The 13790-nt window shown below is 36.7% G+C and overlaps 4 protein-coding genes across 8 annotated transcripts; 2 read left to right on the top strand and 2 right to left on the bottom strand.

Moving 5' to 3' along the window:
- Positions 1 to 8: 8 nt before the first annotated feature.
- On the top strand, positions 9 to 1321 carry LOC129795054 (oocyte zinc finger protein XlCOF26). Its single transcript, XM_055836081.1, has 2 exons — positions 9 to 231; positions 293 to 1321. Exons 1-2 carry the CDS (start codon positions 76 to 78, stop codon positions 1247 to 1249), a joined length of 1113 nt encoding a protein of 370 aa, XP_055692056.1. The 5' UTR covers positions 9 to 75; the 3' UTR covers positions 1250 to 1321.
- On the bottom strand, positions 1245 to 2043 carry LOC129795095 (39S ribosomal protein L22, mitochondrial). The gene is made up of 2 exons (XM_055836131.1): positions 1831 to 2043; positions 1245 to 1752 (listed from the first exon to the last, which is right to left on the bottom strand). The coding sequence occupies exons 1-2, from the start codon at positions 1990 to 1992 to the stop codon at positions 1321 to 1323; spliced, it is 594 nt and encodes a 197-aa protein (XP_055692106.1). The 5' UTR covers positions 1993 to 2043; the 3' UTR covers positions 1245 to 1320.
- A 48-nt stretch (positions 2044 to 2091) lies between these two features.
- LOC129795073 (caspase-like) lies at positions 2092 to 3315 on the top strand. The gene is made up of 2 exons (XM_055836105.1): positions 2092 to 2258; positions 2392 to 3315. Exons 1-2 carry the CDS (start codon positions 2176 to 2178, stop codon positions 3188 to 3190), a joined length of 882 nt encoding a protein of 293 aa, XP_055692080.1. The 5' UTR covers positions 2092 to 2175; the 3' UTR covers positions 3191 to 3315.
- Positions 3316 to 4811: 1496 nt separating this feature from the next.
- Positions 4812 to 11550, bottom strand: LOC129795025 (protein disulfide-isomerase). Of its 5 annotated transcripts, none has more exons than XM_055836037.1 (5): positions 11423 to 11549; positions 10951 to 11175; positions 7006 to 8038; positions 6683 to 6938; positions 4812 to 5801 (listed from the first exon to the last, which is right to left on the bottom strand). In XM_055836037.1, the coding sequence occupies exons 2-5, from the start codon at positions 11099 to 11101 to the stop codon at positions 5751 to 5753; spliced, it is 1491 nt and encodes a 496-aa protein (XP_055692012.1). In that variant the 5' UTR covers positions 11102 to 11175; positions 11423 to 11549; the 3' UTR covers positions 4812 to 5750. The 5 variants fall into 5 exon arrangements, with proteins under 5 accessions (XP_055692012.1, XP_055692013.1, XP_055692010.1 ...); XM_055836038.1 differs by having other exon boundaries at positions 11266 to 11437; XM_055836035.1 differs by lacking the exon at positions 4812 to 5801 and having other exon boundaries at positions 6061 to 6938; positions 11423 to 11550.
- Positions 11551 to 13790: the final 2240 nt, after the last annotated feature.

The raw sequence follows: 13790 nt of genomic DNA, 5'->3' as shown, positions 1-13790 counted from the left end.
CCAACTTCATAATGCTGGCAGCAAAATTTTCATTGAGGTTATGTGATTTGTTTTGGTGACCGCACATTGTGCACCATGACCAGTGAACTTGAAGATGTTGAGGATTCTCCTGATCAAGAACGAAAGCTAAAGACATCCAGAAGTAACTACAAATGCCCCTGGGAAAATTGTGGTAAAGGATTCCGGAGAGAAAATGAATTTGACAGACATTTATTCACCCACACGGGCATTGTAAGTCAAAATACCCCATTTTGGGGCCCCTTTATCTTAATGAATTAATAAATTGTTGCAGAAAAAGTACTCGTGTGAGGTGGAAGGATGCAAAAAGAGTTACATAATTGGTGATCATCTGCGGAGACACGTGAGGGTATCGCATGAAGTCATTGAATCCGAAGAGATCCCGTGCACAGCTCCTGATTGTGGGATGATTTTCACAACAAGGAGTAACATGGTGAGGCACTACAGGAGAAAGCATGAGAATCCAAGAGTTTTCAAGTGCGGGGATTGCGACGAAACATTCCGGAGGAAGGATCAAGTTCGGAGGCATCGAATGAAGCACACAGGGCAATTTCCACACAATTGTGACATCTGTGGGAAGGGATTCATCAATTTGAAAGCCTTCCGGAATCACACAATTGTCCACAGGCGCATCAAGTGCCCCCAGTGTGATGGTGAGGTGAACAATTGGACGGAATTGGTGGCTCATCGACGCAGAGAGCATCGGAATGCATTTAAATGTCCTACGTGCGGGAAGGAATTCTCCACAAAACACCGCCTACGTGGTCATGAAGTCATCCACAGGGAACGTGGAGAGCAACCCAGCTTTACGTGTGAAGCCTGTGGAAAGGATTTCACGCGGAAATCCAATCTTGTGGCACACATTCGGTCTGTGCACGAACACCAAAGACATCCCTGTGCTGTGTGCGATGCAACGTTGTCAACAAAACGCAAACTTCAGCTGCACATGGCCAAAATTCACACAGACAAGCCCCGAGAAGCTCCACGGGCATCCCAAAGACCACGCAGGAAGCGCAAAGATGCGGGAAAACCAAAAATTTCAATGGCATCACTACTCGCAAATGTTTCCGTCTCATCGGAAATTGATAAGATTCTCATGAAGAACGAAGGACGCTGCCTGGAGATTGACTACACCCACATGGAGTATAGAAGTGGATCAGCCACTGATACGGAATCAGAGAAAAATCTCCCAATTTCCGGCGTTAGGCTAACACTAAAGGGGCATATTTAGGATTTTGTGTAATTAACTATTTTATTAATTTATTGTTTTTTTTTTACAAAAAATGTGTTTTACGTAAATAACTACAGAGATCCGGTGATCTTTCTTCGTCTGATCTGCTCCATCCATTTGTCGAGCTGCTGTTCGGGGTTCAATGGGGCGGGGTAGTAGTTCTCCGGTGGGGGACCCTCCTCCAGGCGTACAAAGTAGTGGCAGTGTTTGTATTCGACCTCCCCCATGCGCTTCCGGGCATGTCGCCGAATCCCCTTGAAGTACTTCCCTTTGCCGACAAAACTCTCAGCTACCCAGAGATTACTCCGGAATTCAACATTGTGCTGCTCTACAGCCATCTGCTGTGCCTCCAGGATGGCTTCTTTGACGTCCTTTGCGCCCTTCTTGAGGACAAAGCTCAACTGCCGGACAGCCTCATCCACAGACATTCCACGTACCAAACATGCCACATACCACATCTTTGTTGGGCTGTACCGGATGTTCTTCTTCACGTGACAAACATACTGAGAAGACATTGAGATTTATTAGTTTTTTAGAGCCTCTCGGGGATGGCTAAAAGTACTTCTTTTCAGGGTACTTACAGCAGGCCGGACAACACCTTCTTCCGGAGGGAAGATTGTTTTGTTGTACTGTTCAAACTTCCTTGGGCCATAGTTGTAGCTCCCCAGAACAGCTGAACAATGTATGGGGGCTCGGGATTGCAAATTCCCGGCAATTTTGAGAAAGTTCTTCACCAAATTCATTATTTTTTTAGTCAAACATAACCTCAATTAAAACATATGAGGCGTATGTTTACGCCCTCTGCAGGATGAATTGAAACATGCCCTTGAAAATTACCACTAGAGGCGCTGGTGGTGGCATTTAATTGGCTTGGAGCTTGGGGTTTTTCGTAAAATTGTGTTTGCCTGTGGAAATTCAGTAAAATCATGGAAAATAATAAGCATAGTCGTGATTATGCCAACTCAAATTCCGTGGGTGGTGATGAGGGTGACGCCTGGGGTGTTCACGAGTGAGTATCCCAGTGGAGTGACTCCTAAATCCCCGCGTGTTTGTCCAGGCTCTTTGTTTGACCAACAAGGGTCTTCCAGGAATTTTTTTTTCATCCCTTTTCAAGACGTTTTTTTTCGTTCCTTTCCTTATAGGAATAACACAAAGAGTGGCCCTGCATGGATGCCCGTTGATCGGTATGCATCGGAATACAACATGAAGCACAAGAAGCGCGGAATGGCTGTGATTTTTAACCATGAAACCTTCACGAATCAAACACTTAAACCCCGAGCTGGGACAAATGTTGATGCTGAGAATCTCGCCAATTGCCTGAAGAAGCTGCACTTTAGCGTGGAGATTTGCAAGGATTACATGTTCAAGGAGATTCATGCGAAAATTGAGAAGCTCGCTAAGGCTGATCATACGGATGAAGATTGCATTCTCATTGCAATCCTTTCGCACGGGGAATTCGGGAGTATCTATGCACGCGACCAGAATTACAATCTCGACTCAATTTGGTCATTCTTCACGGCTGATCGATGCCCCACACTTGCCGGGAAGCCCAAACTCTTCTTCATTCAGGCGTGCCAGGGGGATCGCCTGGATGGTGGTGTGACGCTCCTTCAGCGCACTGAAACGGATTCCGGAAGTGTCTCCAGCATGTCCTACCGCATCCCAACGCATGCTGACTTCCTCATTGCCTACTCCACCATTCCGGGGTTCTATTCGTGGCGCAATACCACCAAAGGGTCCTGGTTCATTCAGTCGCTGTGCTCTGAGCTCGCCACCAGTGGAACGAAGTATGATCTCCTCACGCTCCTAACGTTCGTCTGCCAACGTGTGGCGCTTGATTTTGAATCCAACACCCCCGATTGTGAGGCAATGCACCAACAAAAGCAAATTCCCTGTATTACCACCATGCTGACGCGTATTCTGCGCTTCCAGGAAAAGTGAATTATAATCTCAAAATTAAAGTTTTATCTCATGGACAGGAGCAACTCGACTGCTCGCCATCCCATCTCAAACTTAAATCAATTTTAACTAAAATTGTATAAATAAAGAATTAGTTTTGATACGAATTTCCGAAGGATTCTTCTCTTTGCGCACACACAAGGACTCCTTCAGGGACATCATCTCGTGTGGAATTGAATCGTGAACAAGTCGAACGAAACGCGTGAATCACGTGCTGAGCAGAGACGACGACGTTCTTGCATTGCATTGAGGAAATCCTTGAAATTGATATTTCCATCGATTTTTCCGCAAAGCTTGATTTGAGGAGTTAGAAAGCATGAGAAGAGTACGTCATTCATTGTCTATTCGCGTATATTTTCCATTTTCTCACGGATCTTCTTTATTTTATAATTAATTTATCACTATTCTAACGTAGTTGCAGCGGTACATGGAAAAATTTAAAAGCTTCGGAGATTTCTTAAATTGTTTGAAATTATTTTTTCCTAATTTTTGAGAGGTTCGTAAGGAAAATCCAGGGTCGATTTTATTGAGTTTCTGAACATCTCCCAAAAATTCAGGATGTCTAGATTTTTTTAGAGGTAAAATAAAATATTTTCATGGATAATACTTGAAAAATTATTATAAAAAATAAAGGAAAGGTGAGATAATGAAAAGAGATAATTCTGCCAAAGCTTTCGGCATAAGTCAGTGCCTTCCTCAGAGGCTAGGAAGAAAGGGAATATATTACCTACAATGAATTTTACATTAGCAAAGAGAAAGAAAACTTAGAAACAAAGAGCGATTTTCAGGACATCGTTCAGAATTTTATAAAAAAAAAACTTCAAACGTGTAGGCAACATCGAAAGTTTAAAAAAAAATTTAAACCTTAAAACAGATTTAAAAAACATCAATTATTAAAAAAAAGAATCATCTTAATTAAAGGAAAATCGTCAAATTAGCATCAAACGTTCGAAGAAAGATTGTCAAATGTTTATAAAGAAATGTCGTCTTGAAGTTTCTTCTTTTTTATAGTTTGTTCTGTCCACCCTCAGATTCCTCGTATGAAAATAACTGGTGAGATCTTCATCAGAGCCCCTAGCTGTGCAGAAGCTGCTGCGGCTTGATTTGATAAGAGCATTTGCGGTGGCGGCGTGAAAAAAATAAGAATTTTTCAAGTTTTGGCTGCTGGCTCAAACAGCTCAAAATTTCAGGGGATCTGATTCTTCGTACATCGCCTGGTGCATGCGCGAATTATAGCCCTGATGCACAAATATCGTTCCTCGACTCAGACATCAATCGGAACACTTAAAAAAAAAATTAAAAAGAAACTCTTACCTATAGAATTCTTACAACTATAAAATGGATTTCTTCTCAGTGCTTGGAGGTTTGGAAAATTTCTTTTAAATTTTTTTTTATAAAATATTATTTTTTTAAATCAATAAAATCCATTTTACTACTAATAGTGTAGTACAGAGACTTCAAACGTAACAGGTTCAAGTTCATTAGGAAAAAAATGAATTTTTAATTACTTTTCATCTTATTTCTGTAAAATACCAACAAATTATTCCACTGCAAGAACGCTCAGAACGTCCTTCACGAAATGGGGGCAAAAAAGAAATCAATATTTTTTTTAAAACTCTTTCCCATTTGTTTCTTTATTCATCTTCATTACAAATGCATTATTTATCGCTTACAGACCTTTTTTTTCCTTTTATTTCTCTTTAGACATTTCTAGCTTGTGCTTCCATTCTGTATGCCAGAGGGGTGCAGTCCCTTCTCTAACAAGACTACCCCCTTCTGTACGATCCTCGTTTCAAAGAAAATAAGTTAAGAATATCAAAAAAAAGTACTCTGCAGTGAAGGAATGTTAGTAACACTTAATATTTTCTTTCTTTTTTTTTTAATACACAATAAATTGATTCCAAAAATAGGCATTCTTCACTGCAAACTCCTTGCAAAAATAAAGGAGTTTCCTGCAAAGAATTTCCCACGCGAAAAAAACTGCCAAGATAGCGATTTTTAAATGAAAATGTTTTTTTTTTTAATTGTTAAAAAAATATAGGTAGTAAGAAGAGATCCCTCTTTCACCCTTCAATCGTTTTTTTCCTTTTGTTGTTGCACCTTCATTTAGCAGTCTCCAACATTGCGCTGTTATTACAAATTATATCTTTTTTCTCTCTCTATAAAATTTCTAAGTTTTTCTTTCATAGCTTATAATGGTTTTTGTGTTTTTTTTTCCTCGTTTCATGCAAAAAGACTTACAACAAATATATTATTATGAATGTAATTAATATTTAGAGTAGAATCAAGATAATTGGGAGGGTGGAGAGCAATTAAAAAAAAAAGAAGGAACATGGTGAAGGGAAAGAGGTTCCGCGAGTGGGATAAATTTCTTAATTTTCAGGGATTTCATGGGAAGATATTATCCTCTTCACTTTCACACGTTAAGTCTACGTTTTGTTTTTTTTAAATGATTTTTTTTGTTTCTTAATTCGCACATTCACACAAAATATCATCCCTCTCCACTCGCGCGCATTCGGAAGTGTGTGTGTTTTGTGTCTGTTTACAATTCATCCTTCTCCACCGTTGGTTCGTCCACCTTTGCATCTTCATCCTGTTGAGAAATTTAAAAGGTTTTAAAAATTAGTCAACTCCCGCAGGAACCTTTTCTCACAGAGACATAAAGTAATAGTCTAATAGGAAATTTTGTTTTTGATTTTAGGCCCCCTAGCAATCGTTTTTAAACTTTCGATATTTTAGAGAGTTATAGGGATTCTTGGGAGCTTTCATTTAAACTCAAGTTGATTAAAATCGCTTAAGCCGTTTTCGAGTTATAGTCTATCTTCGAGACATTTATCGAAAAATAATCGAAGATTTTTTTTTAAATCTTTGTGTTTCTCTAGACACAATTTTTCTTATCAACGATGCTTCCGGCGAGCCCAAAGCTCATTCAATCCGATTCGTTCAACGTCATTTTTCTACTAATCATCGAATATTTCATATTTGAGGTATTTGATTTTAGGCCCCATAGTAGTCACTTTTGAAACTTCCGTTACCTATATTAGAAAGTTTTAGGGCTTAATGAGATATGTCACTTGTGCCCGATTTCATCAAAATCAATTAAACTCTTTTCGAGTTGTAGTCGATTTTCGATATATTCATCGAAAATTAATTGAAAATTTTGTTTCAGAATTTTTGGTCCCCTAAACAATCGTTTTAAAACTTTCTATGTTCGGGGATTATTGAGAGCTTTCATTTGACCCCGAATTGATCAACATCGGTTTAACCGTTTTCGAGTTAGAGCCGAATTTTGACATATATTTATCGAAAACTATTCGAAGATTTTATATTTGATGTATTTGATTTTAGGCTGCCGAGAAAACAATTGTGGAGAAAGGCTGCGTATCAGATCAGAATCTATAATCTAGTAGGCGGAGCTTTTGTGCAAAGTTTTTTTGAATAGACAATAAAATTAATGAAATAAAAAAAACTTACATCTTCGGTCGTAGATGGAGTCTCACCGCCGGATTCCATGAATTTCGCCATAGCATCGAGAGTTCGTTCCCCTTCGTAGTTCACAACGCTATTGTCACCCTTCTTGTACAATTTGAGTGTTGGGAAGGAAGTGATCTTTGTATGTTCTAGCTCATTAGCTGTGGCATCCATCTTGGCAATGACAATCTTATCATTATCCTTGAACTTCTCACCGAGTTGGTCGTAAATTGGAGCCAACTGTTTGCAATGTCCGCACCTACAGAATCAAGGAAAAAGACATTTTTTTATGAATTTTTTCAATTTTATTTGTTTTCCATACTAACCATGGAGCATAGAATTCAACAAGAACATCCTTATCCTTGTCAAAGGCAACTTGATCAAAGTTCTTTGATACGAGCACCTTAACGGGCTCCTTATCCCAATCCTCAGGGATATCTTGACTCAGGAGATGCTGCTTCAATTTCCCATCGAGGAAGTCCTGAACGAATTGTTTGACAAATTCAGGAGAAAGATCATTCTTCTCTGGCTTGTATTTGGCCATATCCTCTTCCAAATGAATAAGACGCATCCCGGGAACTTCATCCTTCTTCATGCCGAAGAACTCAAGGATCCTCTGATGATCCTCATCGTCAGAATTGATGGAAACAAACAGGACCTTTTCACGGAAGTCCTTGGCAATATCCTTCACGGGTACGGCATACTTTTCGAATTCTCCAGCATCCTTGGACAGGAAGAACAGCAGATGATTCTTGATTTCACCACCAAAGATACGTTGAGCGGAGTCATGATTGAATTCCACAACGAGTGGCATTGATTCACTAAGGATGAACTTCTTCAATGCATCCTCGTCCGTTTCACCTTCATACACAGCCTTACCCTCGTCGAATTTCTTGAAGAGCACAACTGACCCGCATTTTGCTTCGTACTTCTTGTACACATCCTCATTGTTGGTAATACCAAATGGATACTCATCCACACCATTGGCAACAGCGAGGAAATTCTTTGCAGCATCGGATTCGCGATCCTTGAAGAAGCCCACAACGGCCACTTGATTCTCCTCGAGGAACTTCTCAGCAGCTTCAACGGTCTCCAACTCAAGGGCTGGTGGTCCAGTCTTCTTCGTCAACCACGTGATAATGTCATCAGCTTGACGACCACCCGTGTAGTCAATAATGCTACCCTTGCGGAAGAATTTGAGTGTTGGATACCCACGGACACCGTGCTCTTCGGCCAATTCACTCTCTTGCGTGGCATCTACCTTTGCCAATTTAATGTTCGACTCACGCTCAGACAATGTCTTGGCGGCTTTAGCATATTCAGGCGCCAGCGCTTTGCAATGTCCGCACCAAGGAGCATCTTTAACAACAACAACAAAAATACGAAATAAATATTTGGGGCCACTGATTTCCTGAAACGGAACACGATCTTCCTGTAAGGCAACCGGCTTGCCTCAAGACTGCAGTCTAGTAGTCCCCTTGTGACTACAGACTTTCTACTTCGGATGGGAGGGTTGTTTAAAAGAAAAAGAACCAAAATAAATATTTTTTTTATTTATTTGAAGATTTATTCTTTTGAATTTTTAAAAGTCTGGGAATTCGAAAATATGTACAAAGATAAGAAGAATTTTAAACAAGAACCAATTCTAAAAATTAACCACATAGGCAGTGAAGAACGTGTCACAATTAAGAAGTTTTTTTTTGATAAAATAATTCTTATCAATTTTCTAATTATAACAAAAAAAATTTCACTAAACAATGGCGCAATAAATCCAGGAAAAGTCATAAAAGACGTGGCTTTGTATCTACTTTTTTGGACACTTTAAAAAAACCGGATGTACGGTTTTTTGCTACGTCCTGTCTAGACTTTCCAGTAGTTTTACCTTAAAAACCATTAAGATATGTCTTTAGATATTTTTTGTGAAAAAGAATTCAATGAAAAACTGAAAGATAGATTAAATTAAAATTAGAAGAATATTTTTTGAAGACGTTTCGGTAACTTTATGACCTTCTTCAGATTACTTAAAGTTGTCAAATATGTCCTATGTAACACTATTTATTTGTCAACATTTTAAAAAAAGGAAGCAATTGAAAAATACTTTTTTTTCGTAACAGCATTGCAAAGCTTTTTTTTTTTGCTAATTTTGACATTGGAATAAAAAAATTAATTAAATTAATATTGTTCTGATTAGTTACTCGTTTAAATGAAACATCACCCATTATTCTGATCAAACGGAAGATTTTTCTGATCTGAAGACTAATTTTCTGAACAATAGTCTTTACCCGAAATTACAATTTTACATTTTTTTTTTAAATCTAATGAAAAACATTTGAATCTTCGAACGTTATAAAAATAAATTAAAGACAAAAACGTAAGAAAAACGAAAAAATGTTAGAAATTTCATTTTAGAAAGGAAATGACAATGTCACAAAAGATAGATGTCAAATATTAGAGATATAAACGTCAAATATAATTGAAGAGAAACGTCACAGTTGCAAAAGATGTCAAACGTTAGAAATGCATCTGGCACAGCACAAATCAGAGGTTTTCTTTTAACACCACTTATTCTGTTGTCAATCAGTACTATCATTAGTCAAAAGTATCGAAAACTGAAGGAAAGTAAACAAACGTTAAGAAAAAAACTTCTGATATGAGTTAAAAGAAGAACAACAAAAATTAGAGAAAAAATTTAATTAAGAGTTAATCGTTAGAAAGAAAACAATCAAATGTCAAACGTCGGATAAAATACGACAAACGTCAAAAATTATGTCAAAAATCAGAAGAAAAACGTCAAACATATTGAAAAAAACATCAAATATTAAGAAAACCACCCGTCGCACGTTAAAAAAGAAACGTCAAACGTTTGAAAAATACAAACATAAAAAATTAAATGTCAAATATTAGAAGAAAAACGTCAGAATATACAAATGTCAAACATTAACGTCAAATGTTATAAAACAAACGTCAAACGTTCAAATTGCTAATAACTGCTGCTTTATTTAATCTATTCGACTTCTGTGTTCCAGAAATTAATATAACGTACTAGTTTTACGTTATTTTGATGCAAAAATTAATATTTTTTCTTCTAAAATGTCTTTACGAACTTTTGACAGACCCTTGTCAACTTCTTGATATTTTCTTATCAGATTCATACACATTCTCCCCAATTAGCCTGATAAGAATCTAGTTGGGAGTTTTTTTTTTCAATGAACTACCCACTCAAGAAGCCAAGCAGAGGATTCTTTTGAAACCAAAGGAGCTACAAAAAATTCTAAATTCAACCAAAATGGGGGCGCTATGGTAAATTTTCAAAGAAAAATTGTATTTTCGTGGTTGTTGTGACCCTAAAACGATCAACAATCTTCATCAAATATGTGGTTATCAGAGCACCATTCTATGTCTCAAAAATTCATTGATAAGAAGTGCGGCTGAAATGCCGCAAAATGTACCCCGTTTCACTGATAACACGGACGCAATTCATGCTTTTTTGGAGCACCTGCTACGCTACTTTTGACACATATGCTCTAAATGGGGGTGCTCTCACCTATTCCCCCTGCAAAGCACCTTCAGAGGAAATTAAGTGAAAAAAAATAATAATCCGGGAAATGAATTTTCCGTTGAGAAAGTTTCGTACGCCCTTGAACTTTTGCCGGGAAGTGCATTCGCCGGGGGGCGCTGCCATCGCCGTGCTCTCTTCACGTTTTATTTATAGAGAGTAGAAGTGAAAAAAACGAGAAAATCAGGATTTTTTTTTCTAAATTAAATGATAAACGTCTCCAAAGGGGCTTTTTGGGGGAATGGATAGAAAATGCAAATGAGAAGACAACCACAAAATTATTAGATGGCGATGAGAGAGAATAGAAAAGGGAGAAAATGAAGAAAACAGAGAGAGAGCGAGAAAGAGATCAAGACGAGCGTGGCACGAGATGATAGAGAAGAAAGATGTCGCCGGAATTTCTGACACGTCATCTTCGCACAAAGCAATATGGATTGACTTTCTGGTGAGATTTAATGATGAAATACCCCATAAATTGGGAGATTCTCTATGCAAGGACCTCAAGGGATTACCTGAGGCTCTCCAGGGGGTAACAGGGTGCCTCAGAAGAGATTAAATGTTGAGAAAAATCAACAAAGTGCGTGGGTTAATGACCCAAGAGATGCACACTGTGGCACTTTTCCTACAGGAAAAATCCACCGGATATGGAAAGGAGAATCCCTGCCCGTGGTCAAGGGAGCTCTGGGGGAGATTCTTTTGGGCTTTTGCTACTTACAGAATTCAACTAGAACGTAGTCATTGTTGGTGGTGACATCCTTGAAGTTGTCTTTCGTGAGCACGAGCACACCTTCCTCCTCCTTTGGTTCTTCGCCGTGAATTGTACACACAAGAGCCGCCAGGACTCCCAGGAGCATGAAGAACTTCATGGTTAATGCGGGGAAAACTTCTTCCTTTCTTGCACTTCCGTGTTAAGTTGAGTCAATCCGACCGGTGTGGAGGGCTACAAGCACACAAATAAAATATGGTGAGTTGGGCCACGCGAATGATCTTGCCCGGTACGGTGAAATATCGCGAATGTCGGATGAAATACCGTGGTGGAGGGACAAAACTTCTTTTTGGGGGAACGTGGCAAAGCAACAGATTGACCTCGATTGACACACAGATCCCCCCAAATGCCGAAACAAAATAAATCTTTTCACATGCGAAAAAGACGATTTTACCCACAATTTGTAGGATTCAATGCTCACCTGGGGAATTCCGATGGATCCTATGGGAATTCCGGCGTATTTAATTGCAGGAGAATCACGATAAAATGCGGAAAATATTAATGCTGTGTCACTTTTGGGGGATCTACTGTACTTTCGTGTGGAAATCTGATTGGCGCATATAAAAACGACGCAAACCGATTAAAAACGAAGTGGAGCCATCTGGCGGGTATTTCATTTTGCGGGAACTTTATTTTTATTAAATTCAGATTTATTTTATTCATTTTATTATACTTATTATATTTCGTGAATAAAATGTAGTTTTTTTTAATCATTTTACTTTAAACAAAATTGAGTTAAAGTTGATTAAGTTAAATAAAAAAATCAAAATGTCAATTTTTCAATGAAAATCTGTTCAATTCCAATTCTTAACGTTAATTTTTTCAAAATGGCTTCAAATAAAAGAAATTACGGATTTTTTTTTAAAGTTTCTTTTGTAATATTTTAGCATTTTCTTCATTTTCTTACAAGAATTTTACAAAATAGCCATAACTTTTTTTTTCTTAATTTTAATTTGTAAGGTATCTGATGAAGGGCCAATTGAATTCACGAATAACACGTAACCCACGTAAAAGTTATCATAACCAACAAAGTAACATCCATCTTGTAGAAAATAAAGAATAAGAAATAGACGAATAGACTTACCATTTACCACAAGGAATAAATGGGAAAAACCTGCAAAGTTTATCCAAAAATGAAAATAATGACGTCACATTATCTGTTTTGTTCATAAGCCTAAAACGGCTAAAATATCTAGCGAAAATTCACACGACGAAACATCAGTGCGAATGTTTCATCCAAAGTAAAATAAACGAACTACTGTCAAAAAATTTTTTTTTTAATTAGGTAAATAAAAAAATTGTCTTAAAAAATAAAAATAGTGATTAAAACATAAAATAAAATTATAAATGCTGGTATTTTTATTTTATTTATTGTATCAAAAAGATTTTGGGGAACAACAAAATTCATTTTTATAATTTTCATTCAGCTTTAGCAAAGTGTTTTTATTGGCTACCACTCATTTATGATTCACAAATTCGATTCACGATTGATGAATTCTCTATGTAAGAAACACTAAGAATGCATTTAAGCTCCACCCAGATGGGATTAGATTCGGATTAACGACTTAAATGCAGAAAAAAAATCAAAATGTCCTGTAAGTAGTTGATCAGGTCTGTTTTCTGTAAGTACAGGGGGTTGGTTTAGGTTCCATTCATGATTGCAGTTTTAAGATTACTCATCAAAAAAGAAAACAATCAATTTCAACAAAAAAAATACCTTCACAATGGGTTATTTTTCACGACAAGATCTTTTGAATTTTTGAAAAAAAAATTTTTTTTGATTCCTTCTTCGCAGGATAGCAAAGGAAAACAAAAAATTTTCTCATTCACAAATTCTCCAAAAAAATCTTTGAAAATTTCTGGAAAAGTTAGCAAGATAAAAAATAGAAAAAAAAAACTCGTCTTCAAATCAAATTCTAAGAAACAAAAAGATTTTTGTCAGAATCGAACCCATAATCCGTAATTTTTTTCTTTTAATTTTCTATGATAGGTACCTACTAAAAATTTAATATCTTTCATATTGTAAGAATAAAAGATTTTTGCCAGAATCGACCCCAAACCTCAACGTTCTTTCAACCAAACTAATTCTCTCTTTTAACGCCACAAAAGAAATAAATTGCGGGAAATCCATGATTCTATAAGAATAAGTAAAAAGATGTTTTTTTTTATTTTCTGGTAATTCCATTATTTTTATTAAAATGCGCCTCAGCTCGATGGACACTCCAGCTTCTCAAAGAAAAAAAAATGTGATTGTTCAGTTTAACAAAAAAAAAAGAGTCAAAGGGCAAAAACAATATTTTTTGAAAACTATTTTTTATAATTATGGAAAAAATGCCATTTTGTCATTAAGAACTTTTAAATACTATTTCTTAATTATCGTTTTTTTTTATTTGGATTGCTTCTTGATTTTTATGCTTCTTTTTTTTTCCTTTTCAATCATCCATTTTTTTTGCTACATTTTACAGTTACTATATTTTGCATTTTTTATTTTTTCTTTATCAAGATTTAATTATTATAATTTTTTATTTATGTAAAAAAAAACAGGAGATAAACTTAAATGTTGTATTAAAAAAAATTATTTAATTTCTCATAGTTTCTCCTACCATTTTCGTAGTTTTTTTTTTCATTCATTTTAAATATTTTTTTTTCTTCATAGACGATATCATTCTTGTCACAATTTTTTCTCACTTCTCTAAATTAAATCTCCTTTTTTTTCTCACTTTTCCTTCTCCATCGCGTCCACTTTATCCCCCCTCATTCTTTCGCTCACGTGGCTTTCATTTATTCAA

The sequence above is a fragment of the Lutzomyia longipalpis genome, chromosome 4 (genome assembly GCF_024334085.1).
Source record: "Lutzomyia longipalpis isolate SR_M1_2022 chromosome 4, ASM2433408v1".
In the NCBI taxonomy this organism is placed as follows: Eukaryota; Metazoa; Arthropoda; class Insecta; order Diptera; family Psychodidae; genus Lutzomyia; species Lutzomyia longipalpis.
Note: the sequence above shows the minus strand (reverse complement) of the source record. Positions and strands in the feature narration are given on the sequence as shown.